The 21822-nt window shown below is 47.2% G+C and overlaps 1 protein-coding gene across 3 annotated transcripts; it reads right to left on the bottom strand.

The window, feature by feature from the left end:
- Positions 1 to 266: 266 nt before the first annotated feature.
- On the bottom strand, positions 267 to 21500 carry LOC124011241 (serine/threonine-protein phosphatase 2B catalytic subunit alpha isoform-like). 3 transcript variants are annotated; one of them, XM_046324400.1, is made up of 8 exons: positions 21048 to 21500; positions 19510 to 19604; positions 19283 to 19408; positions 16397 to 16480; positions 9805 to 9889; positions 9630 to 9727; positions 7556 to 7603; positions 267 to 1170 (listed from the first exon to the last, which is right to left on the bottom strand). In XM_046324400.1, the coding sequence occupies exons 1-8, from the start codon at positions 21146 to 21148 to the stop codon at positions 989 to 991; spliced, it is 819 nt and encodes a 272-aa protein (XP_046180356.1). In that variant the 5' UTR covers positions 21149 to 21500; the 3' UTR covers positions 267 to 988. The 3 variants fall into 3 exon arrangements, with proteins under 3 accessions (XP_046180356.1, XP_046180357.1, XP_046180358.1); XM_046324402.1 differs by lacking the exon at positions 267 to 1170 and adding an exon at positions 4142 to 5077; XM_046324401.1 differs by lacking the exon at positions 7556 to 7603.
- Between the last annotated feature and the right edge of the window lie 322 nt (positions 21501 to 21822).

The following is a 21822-nucleotide window of genomic DNA, read 5'->3' as shown; positions in this document are numbered from 1 at the left end:
TATCTATCTATCTATCTATCTATCTATCTATCTATCTATCTATCTATCTATCTATCTATCTATCTATCTATCTATCTATCTATCTATCTATCTATCTATCTATCTTATAAAATAAAGTGAATGAAGTAAACCACCAACCGGGCTGACCACAAAATTCCTGTTTTAAAATGAGAAGAGGAAGAGGAAGTCCCTCTCCCGCATGCCACCTCAGCCCTCGTTGACCTCTCAGCCCATGCCTCCCCTCCCCAATCCCCCCCACTCTCCCTCTGCCCCCAACACAACAGAAAGGTAACATCTGTCACCCAGTCACCCCTACTACACAATGAGAACAGAACAGTAGCTCTTTGTTTTGCATTGGAGTGTTCCAGAATGTTCAGTAGAGTGTTCCAGAACGTCCAGTAGTGTTCCAGAACGTTCAGTAGAGTGTTCCAGAACGTCCAGTAGTGTTCCAGAACGTTCAGTAGAGTGTTCCAGAACGTCCAGTAGTGTTCCAGAACGTTCAGTAGAGTGTTCCAGGACGTTCAGTAGAGTGTTCCAGAACGTCCAGTAGAGTGTTCCAGAATGTCCAGTAGAGTGTTCCGTAGTGTGTTGTGGTCAGGTCAGGGGACTTCAGTAGTGTGTGTGACCAGGTCAGATCAGGTAATGATGGAACCTGCAGTACAGTTTGTCCAGTAGGACGCCTCAACCATCCATGGCAAAGTCTTGCCACACTGGTGGAAAGGTGGGCTGGGCAGCAACAGGACGGGGTAGGGGGGAGGAGGAGGATGGTGTGTGTGCCATCACTGTATAAGGGTATATGTTGACTTGTGTAGCCTGTATGTTTGTGTTTATGTGTATGTATAAGTATGTGTGTGTACTTTATGTATAAATCAAGTGTATTTGTGAGTATGTGTAAGTCAAATGTGTGTATGTTGGTGTATGTACTTCATATCTATGTGTGTGTTTCAGAGTGTGTATGAAATAGTGTTTAAATGTATGTGTGTGTGCATCATCCCTGTATATTGCTGTTGTTGTCTGTGCCGTTGGGCTCCCCCATGTTCATGCGGCCCATGGAGACACCCACACTGTTGACGGCGTCACGGCGGGGGGGCATGCGCTCGTTGATCCGGTCCAGACCCTTGGCCTCCGCAAAGCTATTGATCTTATGTTGAGGAGAGAAGCCTCGGATTGCTGGGGAAACAGATCTCATCACAATTACACACAGATGTAATACACACACACAATGTAGTTACAATGCAGTTGCTACACACTAAGGAGTTAGGGCTCTTTGGGAAAAGGGACTTTGTATTTATTAAGGAACCCCGTTAATCCTGCCAAGGCAGCAGCTACTCTTCCTGGGGGTTATTAAGGAACCCCATTAGTTCCTGCCAAGGCAGCAGCTACTCTTCTTGGGGTTTATTAAGGAACCCCATTAGTTCCTGCCAAGGCAGCAGCTACTCTTCCTGGGGTTTATTAAGGAACCCCATTAGTTCTGCCCTGTCAGCAGCTACTCTTCCTGGGGTTTATTAAGGAACCCAATTAGTTCTGCCAAGGCAGCAGCTACTCTTCCTGGGGTTTATTAAGGAACCCCATTAGTTCTGCCAAGGCAGCAGCTACTCTTCCTGGGGTTTATTAAGGAACCCCATTAGTTCCTGCCAAGGCAGCAGCTACTCTTCCTGGGGTTTATTAAGGAACCCCATTAGTTCTGCCAAGGCAGCAGCTACTCTTCCTGGGGTTTATTAAGGACCCCAATTAGTTCTGCCAAGGCAGCAGCTACTCTTCCTGGGGATTATTAAGGAACCCCATTAGCTCTGCCAAGGCAGCAGCTACTCTTCCTGGGGTTTATTAAGGAACCCCATTAGTTCCTGCCAAGGCAGCAGCTACTCTTCCTGGGGTTTATTAAGGAACCCCATTAGTTCTGCCAAGGCAGCAGCTACTCTTCCTGGGGTTTATTAAGGACCCCAATTAGTTCTGCCAAGGCAGCAGCTACTCTTCCTGGGGTTTATTAAGGAACCCCATTAGTTCTGCCAAGGCAGCAGCTACTCTTCCTGGGGTTTATTAAGGAACCCCATTAGTTCTGCCAAGGCAGCAGCTATTCTTCCTGGGGATTATTAAGGAACCCCATTAGTTCTGCCAAGGCAGCAGCTACTCTTCCTGGGGATTATTAAGGAACCCCATTAGTTCTGCCAAGGCAGCAGCTATTCTTCCTGGGGATTATTAAGGAACCCCATTAGTTCTGCCAAGGCAGCAGCTACTCTTCCTGGGGATTATTAAGGAACCCCATTAGTTCTGCCAAGGCAGCAGCTATTCTTCCTGGGGATTATTAAGGAACCCCATTAGTTCTGCCAAGGCAGCAGCTATTCTTCCTGGGGATTATTAAGGAACCCCATTAGTTCTGCCAAGGCAGCAGCTACTCTTCCTGGGGATTATTAAGGAACCCCATTAGTTCTGCCAAGGCAGCAGCTACTCTTCCTGTGGATTATTAAGGAACCCCATTAGTTCTGCCAAGGCAGCAGCTATTCTTCCTGGGGATTATTAAGGAACCCCATTAGTTCTGCCAAGGCAGCAGCTACTCTTCCTGGGGATTATTAAGGAACCCCATTAGTTCTGCCACCATATAACAATATCACAAAGCATGTGTTGTACCTTTGTGTGTGTCTCTTCACAGTCTCTGTTGTTCCATTAGATTTATTTTTACTTGCTTTTTAAAATCCGATTCTACTGCTTGCATCATTTACCTTATGTGGAATAGAGTTCCACGTGGTCATGGCTCTATGTAGTACTGTGTACCTCCCATAGTCTGTTCTGGACTTGGGGACTGTGTAGAGACCTCTAGTGGCATGTCTTGTGGGGTATACATGGGTTTCCGAGCTGTGTGCTAGTAGTTTAGAAAGACAACTCGGTGCATTCAACATGTCAACACCTCTCATAAATAAAAGTACACAGTGAACAGCAGTTGCGCAGCGGTCTAAGGCACTGCAGCTCAGTGCAAGAGGCATCACTACAGTCCCTGGTTTGATTCCAGGCTGTATCACATCGGGCCGTGATTGAGAGTCCCATAGGGCGGCACCCAATTGGTCCAGCATCATCCGGGTTTGGCCGGGGTAGGCCGTCATTGTAAATACGCATTTGATCTTAACTGACTTGCCTAGTTAAATAAATAAATAAAATATATATGGGGTATTTGGAAATAGTTAGGGGTTTGGTTTTCAATACTGTTTAAACTATTTCTTTGAGGTTTTTCAATACATTTTAATATTTGTAGCTACTTCTTAAGTAAATACCTGCTGTCAACTTGTACAATAGGTTAAGAGAAAAAAAGCAAAAAGCTTATTTATTTTTTTACATCCCTGTTAGAATCTGATTAAACATCATAATCAATACACAGGTAAACCTTGTGCTGGGGACAATAAAAATCCACTAAAATGTGCAGTTTTGTCACACAACACAATGCCACAGATGTCTATATTTTGAAGGAGCGCACAATTGGCATGCTGACTGCAGGAATGTCCACCAGAGCAGTTGCCAGAGAATTAATATAATAATAATAATAATAATATATGCCATTTAGCAGACGCTTTTATCCAAAGCGACTTACAGTCATGTGTGCATACATTCTACGTATGGGTGGTCCCGGGGATCGAACCCACTACCCTGGCGTTACAAGCGCCATGCTCTACCAACTGAGCTACAGAAGGACCATAAGATAATCCACCCGCCTTTGTCTATCTACCATAAGCCACGTCCGACGTTGTTTTAGAGAATATGGCAGTACGTCCAACCCGGCCTCACAACCGCAGACCACGTGTAACCACGCCAGCCCAGGACGTCCCTTCCAGCTTCTTCACCTGCGGGATCATCTGAGACCAGCCACCCAGACAGCTGATGAAACTGAGGAGTATTTGTGTCTGTACTAAAACTCATTCTGATTGGCTGGGCCTAGCTCTTAAGGGGAGGGGGGGCTATGCCCTCCCAGGCCCACCCATGGATGCCACCCTGCCCAGTCATGTGAAATTCATAGATTCGGGCCTAATGAATGTATTTCAAATCAAATCAAATTTATTTATATAGCCCTTCGTACATCAGCTGATATCTCAAAGTGCTGTACAGAAACCCAGCCTAAAACCCCAAACAGCAAACAATGCAGGTGTAAAAGCACGGTGGCTAGGAAAAACTCCCTAGAAAGGCCAAAACCTAGGAAGTTCCTTCTATGAACTGTAACTGTAAATAGTTGAAATTGTTCTATGTTGCGTTTATGTTTTTGTTCAGTATACATTTTTGTTCAACACATTCAGCAGAAAATAGCTTCATTTTCATCAGATGATAACAGAAGTACAATGCTATTTGTCTGGCAGCCACACAAGTAAATGAGTTTACAATGAAAAAGCAAGGTATTTTGGGCAAAAAACGATGCATTGCCATCATATTTCTAATGTTTATCATAGACAGAATGTATCTAGCTACATTTCCTAAAGGTTTGCTTAAAGTCAATCTTGCATTATACCGGAAAAAATAGTCTACATGGAAAAGTACCAGAGAAAACTAGTCTATGTGGAAAACCAACAGAGAAAACTAGTCTATATGGAAAAGTACCAGAGAAAACTAGTCTATGTGGAAAACCAACAGAGAAAACTAGTCTATATGGAAAAGTACCAGAGAAAGAAAAGTAGCTACACATTATTCAGAGAGCTCTGTCAGCCGAGTGGAGAAGTGCAACTGAAGCACAAAATGTGTCTGATGCCGAGCAGAAATGACAATAAGAAGCACTTTAGATCTGCGTCTTCAAGACGCAGCAAGATATTTCTTATGTGTTTAATGTTTTTGTCTGCGTGAAAATCACAGCATTCTGCATTAATGCGTCCCATTAACTTCCTAGTTATCTCAGTAAGTGGCTGAATTAATAAGGAGACGGGGCATCATATTGTGTTAGCTTTCTACCGTGTTTGAGAAATCTGTACAACTGCCTGCTATCTTGATTGTATGGTGTCTTTTCTCCTCTCCGTTCTTGGCCCTTCTGCTATTGCCCCATCTTCTTCGAGCAGAGCAGGCAGGACTGTTGCCCTAACGACTCCAGACTCCACACAGACACAGCATGTACCTTGAGTGAAAAATCTATGTTAACCTCTTTCAGTTTATATGACTTCTAATGTGTTGAAGGATCTCTTGAAGTTTATGCTTGTGTATGTGTGTGTGGGTGTGCAACCACACACCCTCTGGGCAGACCGCAAAAAGTGTTTGCTTGACCCCATTCAGGAAACCGTTGATTTTCTGCTGAGAAACTGAACTGATTTCCTGTTGTTTTGAGATCTCACTAGAAGAGTAGAATAACTAGCTGTTGTTTTGAGATCTCACGAGAAGAGTAGAATAACAAGCTGTTGTTTTGAGATCTCACGAGAAGAGTAGAATAACTAGCTGTTGTTTTGAGATCTCACAAGAAGAGTAGAATAACTAGCTGTTGTTTTGAGATCTCACAAGAAGAGTAGAATAACTAGCTGTTGTTTTGAGATCTCACTAGAAGAGTAGAATAACTAGCTGTTGTTTTGAGAATAAATAACTAGCTGTTGTTTTGAGATCTCACTAGAAGAGTAGAATAACTAGCTGTTGTTTTGAGATCTCACTAGAAGAGTAGAATAACTAGCTGTTGTTTTGAGATCTCACTAGAAGAGTAGAATAACTAGCTGTTGTTTTGAGATCTCACTAGAAGAGTAGAATAACTAACGGTTGTTTTGAGATCTCACCTGAAGAGTAGAATATCTAGCTGTTGTTTTGAGATCTCACGAGAAGAGTAGAATAACTAGCTGTTGTTTTGAGATCTCACTAGAAGATTAGAATAACTAGCTGTTGCTACAGAACGAGACGACCAATTTACAGTTAGTCTGCACCTTCTATCATAGTTTAGTCTCATTCACCACACATGAACACATACCAAGATGTTTTGTATGTGCTTGTGTAAGATAGTTTGACTATATAAGGCTTCTGTACTCATTGTGTCATCGAGCTCTTAGCCTTACACTTCGGGGTGCATGACTGACCTGCTTCATTATTGCAATTCTTATTAATAAAGATGGATTGTTTGAAGAAATAACAAAGTCTCTCTCAATTGGTTAGAATTTCCACAACAGTTCACATGCTGCTTCTAACCTCAGACAAGCATGCGTCAAAACGTTGTTCATTTGCACAGTGTCTCTCATTCACATTCGCTTGTAAATGTCCAAACTCACCAAAAATGTCATTCGGTAGCTCCAAGCTATATACACTGCAGACCCCTTTACTTTTCCCACATGTTATGTTACCGCCTAATTCTAAAATGGATTCAATTGTTTTTCCCCCTCATCAATCTACACATAATACCCCATAATGACAAAGCAAAATCAGGTTTTTAGAAATGTTTAGAAATGTTTGCATATGTATTAAAAAGCTTGGCACACCTATATTTGGGGAGTTTCTCCCATTCTTCTCTGAAGATCCTCTCAAGCTCTGTCAGTTTGGATGGGGAGCTTCGCTGCACAGCTATTTTCAGATCTCTCCAGAGATGTCCTGTTGGATGGTGAACCTTTGCCCCAGTCTGAGGTCCTAAGCTTTGGAGCTGGTTATCATCAAGGATCTCTCTGTACTTTGCTCTGTTCGTCTTTCCCTCGATCCTGATTAGTCTCCCAGTCCCTGCCGCTGAAAAACATCTCCACAGCATGATTCTGCCACCACCATGCTTCACCGTGGGGATGGTGCCAGGTTTCCTCTATATGCGACGCTTGGCATTCAGGCCAAAGAGTCCAATCTTGGTTTCATCAGACCAGAGAATCTTGTTTCTCATGACCTGAGAGTCCTTTAGGTACCTTTTGCAAACTCCATGTGGGCTGTCATTTGCCTTTTTCTAAGAAGTGACTTCCGTCTGGCCACTCTACCGTAAATGCCTGATTGGTGGAGGGCTGCAGAGGTGGTTGTCCTTCTGGAAGGTTCCAACGCAAAACTCCACAGGCTTCACACAGCACATGTTGTTGTACCGAAACAAAATAGCAGAGGTTGTGTAGGGATGATGTCATTGTGTAGGGACGATGTTAGAGTTATCATAGGGTCAGATTCCTCCCCCAGCTGGTTTGTGTGTGTGTGTGTGTTTTCCGGAGCATGTCTTGAGGTATGTGAGTTTGAGGGTGTGTGTGGGGAGCGTGTAGAGGGGAGTGTGTGTGTGTGTGTGTGTGTGTGTGTGTGTGTGTGTGTGTGTGTGTGTGTGTGTGTGTGTGTGTGTGTGTGTGTGTGTGTGTGTGTGTGTGTGTGTGTGTGTGTGTGTGTGTGTGTGTGTGTGTGTGTGTGTGTGTGTGTGTGTGTGTGTGTGTGTGTGTGTGTGTTTGTGTGTGAGAGTGAAGTGTGAGAAGTGTGTAGAGGGGAGTGTCTGTGAGGAGAAGGAATAAGAGCAGTCAGGCTTCACCATGAGCAGTGCTGTTAGAAGAGCTCAATGCATTGTGGATACGTGTATGGCGTAGATGGGTCGCCATGCCTTATCTCCCTCTTTCTCTACCTTTTTCATTCTCTCACACACTCACTCGCTTAATCTAATTGTTGATGCATGAGTGGAATTTACCTTCTGCGTCCTCATCAGGATCAATGGCTTCAATGGCCTCAATGGTAGCTGAGTATGGAGAGAAAGAGAAAGAGGGAGTGAGAGTGAGAGAAAGATAGAGAGTGAAGGAGAAAGAGAGGGAGAGAGAAAGAGGGAGGAGGGTGAGGGTTATTCATGCAAAACCCTTATAGCGGCACTGCAGCCCTCAGTACAGAAGGTGTTTGGTGTTAGCATTTGGTGTTAGCATGTTCGGTAGCTAGCATTAGCTCACACACATACACACATACACCAGGCTATTACTCCTCAGCAGTAGTGAGGTGAGGGTGACACTGACTGACGTGGTGAGTAACAGATGATGGACATGGGATAGAGAGAGAGAGAGTGACAGAAGATGAACATGGGCTAGGGAGAGAGAGAGAGAGAGAGAGAGAGAGAGAGAGAGAGAGAGAGAGAGAGAGAGAGAGAGAGAGAGAGAGAGAGAGAGAGAGAGAATGAACATGGGATAGAGAGTGAGAGGGAGATAGAGAGAGAGGGGGAGAGAGGATGAACATGGGATAGAGAGAGAGAGAGAGAGAGAGAGAGAGAGAGAGAGAGAGAGAGAGAGAATGAACATAGGATAGAGAGAGAGCGAGAGAGAGAGAGGGAGAGAGAGAGTGAGAGAGGATGAACATGGGATAGAGAGAGAGAGAGAGAGGGAGAGAGCGAGAGAGAGAGAGAGAGAGAGGATGAACATGGGATAGAGAGAGAGAGAGACATAGCATGAACATGGGATAGGGAGAGAGAGAGAGAGAGAGAGAGAGAGAGAGAGAGAGAGAGAGAGAGAGGGGGGTTGACAAAGGATGAACATGGGACAGAGAGAGAAAGAGAGAGGGGGTGACAGAGGATGAACATGGGATAGAGATAGAGGGAGCGCGAGAGAGAGAGAAAGAAAGAAAGAGGGTGACAGAGGAAAGGAAATAAAGGAAAGAGAGGGGTGGACAGACAGACAGACAGACAGACAGACAGACAGACAGACAGACAGACAGACAGACAGACAGACAGACAGACAGACAGACAGACAGACAGACAGACAGACAGACAGACAGACAGACAGACAGACAGACAGACAGACAGACAGACAGACAGACAGACAGACAGACAGACAGACAGACAGACAGACAGACAGACAGACAGACAGACAGATAGATAGATAGATAGATAGATAGATAGATAGATAGATAGATAGATAGATAGATAGATAGATAGATAGATGTAGTAGTGTGTGAATGCAAATGTGTGTGAGAAAGTGGGAATGTGTGTGTGTGTGTACGTATGTGCATGCGTCATGAGAATGTATGTAAAAATGTGGGTATATGTGTGTGGGCGTGTTTATATGTGTGTGGGCGTGTTTACCAGTGTGTGTGTGTGTGTGTGTGTGTGTGTGTGTGTGTGTGTGTGTGTGTGTGTGTGTGTGTGTGTGTGTGTGTGTGTGTGTGTGTGTGTGTGTGTTGTGTGTGTGTGTGGACGTGTTTGCCAGTGTGTGTGTATATGTGTGTGGGTGTGTTTGCCAGTGTGTGGGTGTGTTTGCCAGTGTGTGTGTGTGTATATGTGTGTGGGCATGTTTGCCAGTGTGTGTGTGTGTGTGTGTGTGTGTGTGTGTGTGTGTGTGTGTGTGTGTGTGTGTGTGTGTGTGTGTGTGTGTGTGTGTGTGTGTGTGTGTGTGTGTGTGTGTGTGTGTGTGTGTGGACGTGTTTGCCAGTGTGTGTGTGTATATGTGTGTGGGTGTGTTTGCCAGTGTGTGGGTGTGTTTGCCAGTGTGTGTGTGTGTGTGTGGGCATGTTTGCCAGTGTGTGTGTGTGTGTGTGTGTGTGTGTGTGTGTGTGTGTGTATGTGTTTGCCAGTGTGTGTGTGTGTATGTGTGTGGGTGTGTTTGCCTGTGTGTGTGTGTGTGTGTGTGTGTGTGTGTGTGTGTGTGTGTGTGTGTGTGTGTGTGTGTGTGTGTGTGTGTGTGTGTGTGTGTGTGTGTGTGTGTGTGTGTGTGTGTGTGTGTGTGGGCGTATTTGCCGGTGTGTGTGTGTGTGTGTGGGCGTGCTTGCCAGTGTGTGTGTGTACTCACCGCTCTGCAGAGTCTGCTTGCCTCCTGACAGAACTCCGCTGGGCAGCATGCCAGTGGGTGTCAGTCCCTTCAGGGTCAATACGTTCTCACTCTCCTCCCTAAAACACACACACATAGAGGATTAAACACACACACACACGCACACGCACACACACATACACTGAAGCTCACTCACCGTAAAACTTGGAACATTTTGGCCATCTTTCCGATGGCACGGATCTTGTTCCTGATCACCTCTTTCCTAGCCGCCGCTGCATTGGCTGGAAGGAACCAATCACAGAGGAGTAAAACACAGGACACCAATCACAAGGAAGTGAAAAGGAAGGTTATATTGCCATAACAATAGAGTGAACTTGAACCTACCAATCAACACGTATAAGATCTCCTAAACCTGCGTTAACCTCAGATCTGCATCGTGTCTCACCACCCCTCTTTTTACCCTACTGCTACTCTCTGTTCATCGTATATGCATAGTCACTTTAACCACATCTACATGTACATGCAGTGAGTGAAAAAAGTATTTGATCCCCTGTTGATTTTGTACGTTTGCCCACTGACAAAGAAATGATCAGTCTATAATTTTAATGGTAGGTTTATTTGAACAGTGAGAGACAGAATAACAACAAAAAAATCCAGAAAAACGCATGTCAAAAATGTTATAAATGGATTTGCATTTAAATGAGGGAAATAAGTATTTGACCCCTCTGCAAAACACGACTTAGTACTTGGTGGCAAAACCCTTGTTGGCAATCACAGAGGTCAGACGTTTCTTGTAGTTAGCCACCAGGTTTGCACACATCTCAGGAGGGATTTTGTCCCACTCCTCTTTGCAGATCTTCTCCAAGTCATTAAGGTTTTGAGGCTGACGTTTGGCAACTCAAACCTTCAGCTCCCTCCACAGATGTTCTATGGGATTAAGGTCTGGAGACTGGCTAGGCCACTCCAGGACCTTAATGTGCTTCTTCTTGAGCCACTCCTTTGTTGCCTTGGCCGTGTGTTTTGGGTCATTGTCATGCTGGAATACCCATCCATGACCCATTTTCAATGCCCTGGCTGAGGGAAGGAGGTTCTCACCCAAGATTTGATGGTACATGGCCCCGTCCATCGTCCCTTTGATGCGGTGAAGTTGTCCTGTCCCCATAGCAGAAAAACACCCCCAAAGCATAATGTTTCCACCTCCATGTTTGACGGTGGGGATGGTGTTCTTGGGGTCATAGGCAGCATTCCTCCTCCTCCAAACACAGCGAGTTGAGTTGATGCCAAAGAGCTCCATTTTGGTCTCATTTGACCACAACACTTTCACCCAGTTGTCCTCTGAATCATTCAGATGTTCATTGGCAAACTTCAGACGGGCATGTATATGTGCTTTCTTGAGCAGGCGCTGCAGGATTTCAGTCCTTCACGGCGTAGTATGTTACCAATTGTTTTCTTGGTGATTATGGTCCCAGCTGCCTTGAGATCATTAACAAGATCCTCCCATGTAGTTCTGGGCTGATTCCTCATGATCGACTGTTCTCATGATCATTGCAACTCCACGAGGTGAGATCTTGCATGGAGCCCCAGGCCGAGGGAGATTGACCGTTCTTTTGTGTTTCTTCCATTTGCGAATAATCGCACCAACTGTTATCACCTTCTCACCAAGCTGCTTGTAGCCCATTCCAGCCTTGTGTAGGTCTACAATCTTGTCCCTGACATCCTTGGAGAGCTCTTTGGTCATGGCCATGGTGGAGGGTTTGGAATCTGAATGATTGATTGCTTCTGTGGACAGGTGTCTTTTATACAGGTAACATACTGAGATTAGGAGCACTCCCTTTAAAAGTGTGCTCCTAATCTCAGCTCGTTACCTGTATAAAAGACACCTGGGAGCCAGAAATCTTTCTAATTGAGAGGGGTTCAAATACTTATTTCCCTCATTAAAATGCAAATCAATTTATAACATTTTTGACATGCGTTTTTCTGGAAGGTTTTGTTGTTATTCTGTCTCTCACTGTTCAAATAAACCTACCATTAAAATTATAGACTGATCATTTCTTTGTCAGTGGGCAAACATACAAAATCAGCAGGGGGTCAAATACTTTTCTCCCTCATTGTATTACCTCAATAAGCCCGACTAACCGGTGTCTGTATATTACCTTGCTACTGTTATTTTCAAATGTCTTTTTCCTGTTGTTTTATTTCTTTACTTACCTACACACACACACACACACACACACACACACACACACACACACACACACACACACACACACACACACACACACACACACACACACACACACACACACACACACACACACACACACACACACACACACACACACACACACACACACCTTTTTTCCGCACTATTGGTTAGAGCCTGTAAGTAAGCATTTCACTGTAAGGTCTACACCTGTTGTATTCGGCGCACCTGACAAATAAACATTGATTTGATTTGACCTTATTTTTGGCATTTATCCTAAAATCCTATTCTTTCCCCATTGGGGTATGGCTGAACAGAACAGAAGTGACTCATTGGGGTATGGCTGAACGGACCAGAGGTGACTCATTGGGGTATGGCTGAACGGACCAGAGGTGACTCATTGGGGTATGGCTGAACGGACCAGAGGTGACTCATTGGGGTATGGTTGAACGGCCCAGAGGTGACTCATTGGGGTATGGCTGAACGGACCAGAGGTGACTCATTGGGGTATGGCTGAACGGACCAGAGGTGACTCATTGGGGTATGGCTGAACTGTTATGCAGGTGAGTGAGGACCCAAAAGCGATTTAACAGAAACAGAGTCTTTTAATGTCCAAACAGGGAAAACATAAATCCTCAATGTTTACAGGAGATGTCCAAACAGGGAAAAAATAAATCCTCTAGCTTAACAGGAGAGTCCCCCTTCTAGTAGTTGAGGAGAATTGCAGGGCTAGCGGCAACAGACTGCAGGTCCCTTCGGGTAGGCGCGGGCCGTAGAGGATAGAGACACCTGCTCACACGCAGTATCTGATGAAGAGGCAGATTACAACAGGACGGAACAAGGGCAAAGCAAACAAGAATCCGACAAGGACAGAAGCAGAAACAGAGAGAGAAATAGAGACTTAATCAGAGGGCAAAAGAGGGGACAGGTGTGAGAGAGTAAACGAGGTCGTTAGGAGAATGAGGAACAGCTGGGGGCAGGAACGGAACGATAGAGAGAGAGAGAGAGATAGAGAGAGAGAAAGTAACCTAATACGACCAGCAGGGGGAAACGAAGAGAAGAGAAAGCAAAGTGACAAGACATGACAATACATGACAGTACCCCCCCCACTTACCGAGCGCCTCCTGGCGCACTCGAGGAGGAAACCTGGTGGCAACGGAGGAAATCATCGATCAGCGAACGGTCCAGCACGTCCCGAGATGGAACCCAACTCCTTTCCTCAGGACCGTACCCCTCCCAATCCACTAGGTACTGATGACCATGGCCCCGAGGATGCATGTCCATAATCTTCCGGACCCTGTAGATAGGTGCGCCCTCGACAAGGACGGGGGGAGACGAACGGGGGCGCGAAGAAAAGGCTTGACACAGGAGACATGGAAGACCGGGTGGACGCGACGAAGATGTCGCGGAAGAAGAAGTCGCACTGCGACAGGATTAACGACCTGAGAAATACGGAACGGACCAATGAACCGCGGGGTCAATTTGCGAGAAGCTGTCATAAGGGGAAGGTTACGAGTGGAGAGCCATACTCTCTGACCGCGACAATACCTAGGACTCTTAGTCCTACGCTTATTAGCGGCTCTCACAGTCTGCGCCCTATAACGCCAAAGTGCAGACCTGACCCTCTTCCAGGTGCGCTCACAACGTTGGACAAAAGCCTGAGCGGAGGGGACGCTAGACTCGGCGAGCTGAGACGAGAACAGCGGAGGCTGGTACCCGAGGCTACTCTGAAAAGGAGATAGCCCGGTCGCAGACGAAGGAAGCGAGTTGTGAGCGTATTCTGCCCAGGGGAGCTGTTCTGCCCAAGACGCAGGGTTTCGAAAGGAAAGACTGCGTAAGATGCGACCAATAGTCTGATTGGCCCGTTCTGCTTGACCGTTAGACTGGGGATGAAAACCGGAAGAGAGACTGACGGAAGCCCCAATCAAACGACAAAACTCCCTCCAAAATTGAGACGTGAATTGTGGACCCCTGTCCAAAACGGCGTCTGACGGAAGGCCATGAATTCTGAACACATTCTCAATGATGATTTGTGCCGTCTCTTTAGCAGAAGGAAGCTTAGCGAGGGGAATAAAATGAGCCGCCTTAGAGAACCTATCGACAACCGTTAGAATAACAGTCTTCCCCGCTGACGAAGGCAGACCAGTAATAAAGTCTAAGGCGATATGAGACCACGGTCGAGAGGGAATGGAAAGCGGTCTGAGACGACTGGCAGGAGGAGGAAGGGAGGTGGCCCTGGACCGACTGAAGACCGTGCGCAGATCATTATATTCCTCCGGCACCCCTGTCAAATCACCAGGCTCCTCCTGTGAAGAGGGGGCAGAAGAAACAGGAGGGATAGCAGACATTAAACATTTCACATGACAAGAAACGTTCCAGGAGAGGATAGAATTACTAGACCAATTAATAGAAGGATTATGACACACTAGCCAGGGATGACCCAAAACAACAGGTGTAAAAGGTGAACGAAAAATCAAAAAAGAAATGGTTTCGCTATGATTACCAGAGACAGTGAGGGTTAAAGGTAGCGTTTCACACTGAATCCTGGGAGAGGACTACCATCCAAGGCGAACATGGCCGTGGGCTCCCCTAACTGTCTGAGAGGAATGTCATGTTCCCGAGCCCAGGCTTCGTCCATAAAACAACCCTCAGCCCCAGAGTCTATCAAGGCACTGCAGGAAGCTGCCGAACCGGTCCAGCGTAGATGGACCGACAAGGTAGTACAGGATCTTGACGGAGAGACCTGAGTAGTAGCGCTCACCAGTAGCCCTCCGCTTACTGATGAGCTCTGGCCTTTTGCTGGACATGAAATGACAAAATGACCAGCGGAACCGCAATAGAGACAGAGGCGGTTGGTGATTCTCCGTTCCCTCTCCTTAGTCGAGATGCGAATACCCCCCAGCTGCATGGGCTCAGCACCTGAGCCAGTGGAGGAAGATGGTAGTGATGCGGAGAGGGGGGAAACGGATAACGCGAGCTCTCTTCCACGAGCTCGGTGACGAAGATCTACCCGTCGTTCTATGCGAATAGCGAGTTCAATCAAAGAATCCACGCTGGAAGGAACCTCCCGGGAGAGAATCTCATCCTTTACCTCCGCGTGGAGACCCTCCAGAAAACGAGCGAGCAACGCCGGTTCGTTCCAGTCACTGGAGGCAGCAAGAGTGCGAAACTCTATAGAGTAATCCGTTATGGATCGATTACCTTGACATAGGGAAGACAGGGCCCTGGAAGCTTCTTTCCCAAAAACTGAACGATCAAAAACCCGTATCATCTCCTCCTTAAAGTTCTGATACTGGTTAGTACACTCAGCCCTTGCCTCCCAGATTGCCGTGCCCCACTCACGAGCCCGTCCAGTAAGGAGAGATATGACGTAGGCGATACGAGCTGTACCCCTGGAGTACGTGTTGGGCTGGAGAGAGAACACAATATCACACTGGGTGAGGAACGAGCGGCATTCAGTGGGCTGCCCAGAGTAACACAGTGGGTTATTAATTCTGGGCTCCGGAGACTCAGAAGCCCTGGAAGTAGCCGGTGGATCGAGGCGGAGATTGTGAATATGTTTTGAGAGGTCGGAGACTTGGGCGGCCAGGGTCTCAACGGCATCTCGATCAACAGACAATTCCTGCTCGTGTCTGCCTAGCATCGCTCCCTGGATCTTGACGGCTGAGTAGAGAGGATCCGAAGTCCCTGGGTCCATTCTGGGTCGGATTCTTCTGTTATGCAGGTGAGTGAGGACCCAAAAGCGATTTAACAGAAACAGAGTCTTTTAATGTCCAAACAGGGAAAACATAAATCCTCAATGTTTACAGGAGATGTCCAAACAGGGAAAAAATAAATCCTCTAGCTTAACAGGAGAGTCCCCCTTCTAGTAGTTGAGGAGAATTGCAGGGCTAGCGGCAACAGACTGCAGGTCCCTTCGGGTAGGCGCGGGCCGTAGAGGATAGAGACACCTGCTCACACGCAGTATCTGATGAAGAGGCAGATTACAACAGGACGGAACAAGGGCAAAGCAAACAAGAATCCGACAAGGACAGAAGCAGAAACAGAGAGAGAAATAGAGACTTAATCAGAGGGCAAAAGAGGGGACAGGTGTGAGAGAGTAAACGAGGTTGTTAGGAGAATGAGGAACAGCTGGGGGCAGGAACGGAACGATAGAGAGAGAGAGAGATAGAGAGAGAGAAAGTAACCTAATACGACCAGCAGGGGGAAACGAAGAGAAAGCACAGGGACAAGACATGACAATACATGACATGAACGGACCAGAGGTGACTCATTGGGGTATGGCTGAACGGACCAGAGGTGACTCATTGGGGTATGGCTGAACGGGCCAGAGGTGACTCATTGGGGTATGGCTGAATGGACCAGAGGTGACTCATTGGGGTATGGCTGAACGGACCAGAGGTGACTCATTGGGGTATGGCTGAACGGACCAGAGGTGACTCATTGGGGTATGGCTGAACGGGCCAGAGGTGACTCATTGGGGTATGGATGAACGGACCAGAGGTGACTCATTGGGGTATGGCTGAACGGACCAGAGGTGACTCATTGGTTTTTAGGACTACAAGCTCTATAAAGGTATGATTACCATCATAGACCTCTTCCTCTCCATCATTCTCCATGAGCTCATCATCTGAACAGATACTGAGAACATTCACCAGCATCTCTGTCACTGTGGAAAGATAGAGACAGAGTGAAAGAGAGTCAGAGAGACAGAGAGAGAAATCTGTAATGTCTTTATTCTTTTGGAACTTCTGTTAATGTAATGTTTATTGTTATTTTTTATTGTTTATTTCACTTTTGTATATTATCTACTTCACTTGCTTTGGCAATGTTAACATACGTTTCCCATGCCAATAAAGCCCATGAATTTAATTGAATTGACAGAGAGAAGGAGAGAGAGAGAGAGAGAGAGAGAGAGAGAGAGAGAGAGAGAGAGAGAGAGAGAGAGAGAGAGAGGGCACAGTCAATATGAGACAGAGAGAGAGGGCACTGCCAAATGTATGACCATATCAGAGACACATATTTCCCTCAGATTACACAGACCCAAAATGAATTTGAAAATAAACCCAATATTGATAAACTCCCATATCTATTGGGTGAAATACTACAGTGTACCATCACATCTGTCACGCCCTGACCTTAGAGCTTTTTATGTCTCTATTTTGGTTTGGTCAGGGTGTGACTAGGGTGGGCATTCTATGTTCCTTTTTCTATGTTTTTGTATTTCTTTGTTTTGGCCGGGTATGGTTTTCAATCGGGGACAGCTGTCTATCGTTGTCTCTGATTGGGAACCATACTTAGGTAGCTTTTTCCCTCAGGGTTTTTGTGGGTAGTTTTTTCTGTTTTGTGTTTCCGCACCTGACAGGACTGTTTTGGTTTTCGTTCATTCTCTTTGTTATTTTTTTTATTTAGTGTTCAGTTGAAATAAAAGTATAAACACTTACCGCGCTGCACATTGGTCCGATGATTCCTCATCTTCCGACGTCGAATATCGTTACAGAACTACCCACCACAAACGGACCAAGCAGCCTGGTAACGAGGACCCTGGAGACAGGCTGGGGAATATTGCCGCCCAAAGGAAGAACTAGAGGCAGCCAAAGCTGAGGCGGCGATATGAGGCAAGGTAGCACAGCAGGCACGAGAGGCAGCCCCCCAAAAATGTGTGGGGGGGCACACAGGGAGATTGGCGGAGTCAGGCGATAGACCTGAGCCAACTCCCCGTGCTTACCGGAAGCAGCGTGGTACTGGTCAGGCACCGTGTTATGCGGTGAAGCGTATGGTGTCTCCAGTGCGCGTTCATAGCCTGGAGCGCTATATGCCAGCCCCCCGCAAGTGCCATGCGAGAGTGGGCATCCAGCCAGGACGGATTGTGCCAACTCAGCGCGTTTGGTCTCCGGTGCGCCGTTTCGTCCCAGGGTATCCTGCGCCGGCTCTGCGTACTGTGTCTCCAGGGCGCTGGGAGGGTTCAGTTCGCCCTAAGCCTGCGCTCCGCCCGTGCCGGGCGAAAGTGGGCATTGAGCCTAACCACACACCAGGCCTCCTGTAGGTCTTCCCAGCCGGATGGGCTCTGTGGCAGACCCACATACTAGGCTGTCTCTGCGTCTCCTCCCTCCAGCGACGCCCTCCAGTCCAGAGCCCCCAGTGTCGCCCTCCAGTCAGGAGCTTCCAGCGACGCCCTCCAGTCCAGAGCCCCCAGTGTCGCCCTCCAGTCAGGAGCTTCCAGCGACGCCCTCCAGTCCGGACCCTCCAGAGGCGCCCTTCGGTCCGGAGCTTCCAGCGGCGCCCTCCAGTCCGGGGCTCTCTACGAGGGTCCCCAGTCCGGGGCTTGCTACCAGGGTCTCTCACCAGAGCCGCCACCGCGGAGAAATGCCCACCCAGACCCACCCCTATAGGTTCAGGTTTTGCGGCCGGAGTCTGCACCTTGGTGGGGGGGTACTGTCACACCCTGACCTTAGAGCTTTTTATGTCTCTATTTTGGTTTGATCATGGTGTGACTAGGGTGGGCATTCTATGTTCCTTTTTCTATGTTTTTGTATTTTTTTTTTTTGGCCGGGTATGGTTCTCAATCAGGGACAGCTGTCTGTCGTTGTCTCTGATTGGGAACCATACTTAGGTAGCTTTTTCCCACAGGGTTTTTAGGGTAGTAATTTTCTGTTTTGTGTTTCTGCACCTGACAGGACTGTTTCGGTTTTCGTTTATTCTCATTGTTATTTTTGTTATTTAGTGTTCAGTTGAAATAAAAGTATAAACACTTAGCGCGCTGCGCTTTGGTCCGATGATTCCTCGTCTTCCGACAATGAATATCGTTACAGCAGCAAGATTTGTAACTTGTTACCACAAGAAAATGGCAACCAGTGAAGCTCAAACACTACTATAAATACAACCCATATGTATGTTTATTTATTTTCCCTTTAGAGACAGAGAGAGACAGAATCAGAGAGAGAGAGAGACAGAGAGAGTGCACAGTCAATATGAGACAGAGAGAGAGAGAGAGAGAGAGAGAGAGAGAGAGAGAGAGAGAGAGAGAGAGAGAGAGAGAGAGAGAGAGAGAGAGAGAGAGAGAGAGAGAGAGAGAGAGATACAGGGAGAGAGGCCACAGTCAATATGAGAGAGAGAGAGAATATAGATAGATAGATAGATAGATAGATAGATAGATAGATAGATAGAGAGAGGATAGAGAGAGAGAGAGAGAGAGAGAGAGAGAGAGAGAGAGACAGAGAGGCCACAGTCAATATGAGAGAGAGAGAGTGTGAGAGAGGCCACAGTGTATGAGAGAGAGAGAGAGAGAGAGAGAGAGAGAGAGAGAGAGAGAGAGAGAGAGAGAGAGAGAGAGAGAGAGAGAGAGAGAGAGAGAGAGAGAGAGAGAGAGAGAGAGAGAGAGAGAGAGAGGCAAAGACCAAGACACAATAGAGAACATATTAAGAGAACATACTATTTTGGTGTTTGTAATACGTGTAGTCGTTGTTCACACCTTTCTCTCCAACGAAGGGCAGGGACCAGGTGAAGACATCCATGAAGTTGGGCAGCCAGTAGGGATGAGGGGAACAGTTGAACTGGCGGATGTTCATCACGTTGTTCTCATACTTCAGAACCGCCGCTGTGAAAGAACGAGAGTGGGCAGGCCTGTTACACACTCATAGCCTACTGGTGTGTGTGTGTGTGAGTGTGCGTGCGCGCATGCGTGCGTGTGTCTCGGACCTTTGTTGTTGTAGACGTCCAGGTAGTTAGGTGCTGAGAAGATGGTGATGAGGGAGGGGAAGCCTGTAGTCTGACTCTTTCTGTACATTCGGTATCTAAACAGGGACACAGTCAGGGAATCCAGATTAGGATTAGGGTTAGGATTCCATATTGGGGTTGAACATTAAGGGGTGTAGGGTTAAATATATGGTTGTTGTGTGGTTAAGGGTAGACTTGACTGTGGACAACTGTGTTTAGAAATGGAATGATTTGATTATGAAACCTGACGCTGCTGTTTTGGTTGACGGAACTGTTTGTGTTGACATAACAACCCCTATCACCTATTAACCCATATCCCCACCCCCCAAACACTTAACCCACACGCCCCACCCCCCAAACACTTAACCCACATCCCCACCCCCAAACACTTAACCCACATGCCCCACCCCCAAACACTTAACCCACATCCCCACCCCCAAACACTTGACCCACATCCCAACCCCCAAACACTTAACCCACATCCCCACCGCCCAAACACTTAACCCACATCCTCACCCCCAAACACTTAACCCCCATCCCCATCCTCACCACCAAACACTTAACCCACTTCCCCACCCCCAAACACTTAACCCACAGCCCCACCCCCAAACACTTAACCCACATCCCCACCCCCAAACACTTAACCCACATCCCCCAACCCCCAAACACTTAACCCACATCCCCCAACCCCCAAACACTTAACCCACATCCCCAGCCCCCAAACACTTAACCCACATCCCCCACCCCTCAAACACTTAACCCACATCCCCAGCCCCCAGCCCCCAAACACTTAACCCCCATCCCCACCCCTTAAACACTTAACCCACAGCCCAGCCCCAAACACTTAACCCCCAACCCCAGCCCCCAAACACTTAACCCCAACCCCAGCCCCCAAACACTTAACCCCATCCCCACCCCTCAAACACTTAACCCACACTTAACCCCCAACCCCAGCCCCCAAACACTTAACCCCAACCCCAGCCCCCAAACACTTAACCCCCATCCCCACCCCTCAAACACTTAACCCACATCCACAGCCCCCAGCCCCCAGCCCCCAAACACTTAACCCCCATCCCCACCCCTCAAACACTTAACCCCAACCCCAGTCCCCAGCCCCCAAACACTTAACCCACATCCCCACCCCTCAAACACTTAACCCCCATCCCCACCCAAGAAACACTTAACCCACATCCCCCCACCCCCAAACACTTAACCCCAACCCCAGCCCCCAAACACTTAACCCCCATCCCTACCCCTCAAACACTTAACCACCATCCCCACCCCCAAACACTTAACCCCAATCCCAGCCCCCAAACACTTAACCCCAACCCCAGCCCCCAGCCCCCAGCCCCCAAACACTTAACCCCAGCCCCCAGCCCCCAAACACTTAACCCCAACCCCAGCCCCCAAACACTTAACCCACATCCCAGCCCCGGATCAACACACACTATGTCACTCACCATGGGAAGAATAACACATTGTTTTGTCAATAACCAAAGAACAAGTAGGGCTCCTCTTACCCAGAATCTTGCGCTTCATGTGCTCTGATGACTGACAACAAGTTGTTGGTCTGTAGAAACTCGCACACTGCAGGGTAACTGGAGAGAGAGAGAGATTTCATTCTGAACAACAATTATATCAGACTAGGATAGTAGGCCTACTCTGAAACAGTTTACATTGAATGACCACCAGGGGTCATCATTCAGCCCAAAATGAACAGCAGAACCAGCCCTAGTAGGAGGGCAGTGTATGTTCCTCTCAGTAGACTGGTGTAGGCTCCATATTGTATAGCACCATGTTATGACAACAGTCTCAACTGTCCATCTCTCCGATCCTCTGGTCTCTCATTTTATCTATTTTTTCTCCCTCACTCCCCATCCCTCTCAAGCTCTTTTTTCCTCACTGTGTCTTAATAGCAATCCACAATCTAGCAATAGTAACCAGTAGTCATGGAAACAGAACGGTGCAGTCTCCCTAGGGATTGTGGGATGTTTTTTGTTTTTTAATATATATTTTTATACAAATGTTTCAAAATGTACGTTAATGTATGTACAAAGACTTTACCATATCCCAAGCCCTCCCTCCACACACCTCAGTTCACCCACCTCGATTCCCTCCAAACCACTGACCCCAACCCCCTCCAAGCCACCCACCCCAATCACCCCATATACCGAACCCACAAGATACAGGGGGGAAATCATTAGTCTCACATACAAACAACTCAACATACAAGATACAGGTGGGGGGGAAATTTTTAGTCTCACATACAAACAACTCAACATACAAGATACAGGG

The sequence above is a fragment of the Oncorhynchus gorbuscha genome, linkage group LG23 (genome assembly GCF_021184085.1).
Source record: "Oncorhynchus gorbuscha isolate QuinsamMale2020 ecotype Even-year linkage group LG23, OgorEven_v1.0, whole genome shotgun sequence".
In the NCBI taxonomy this organism is placed as follows: domain Eukaryota; kingdom Metazoa; phylum Chordata; class Actinopteri; order Salmoniformes; family Salmonidae; genus Oncorhynchus; species Oncorhynchus gorbuscha.
This window is presented reverse-complemented; position numbering and strand designations above follow the sequence as displayed.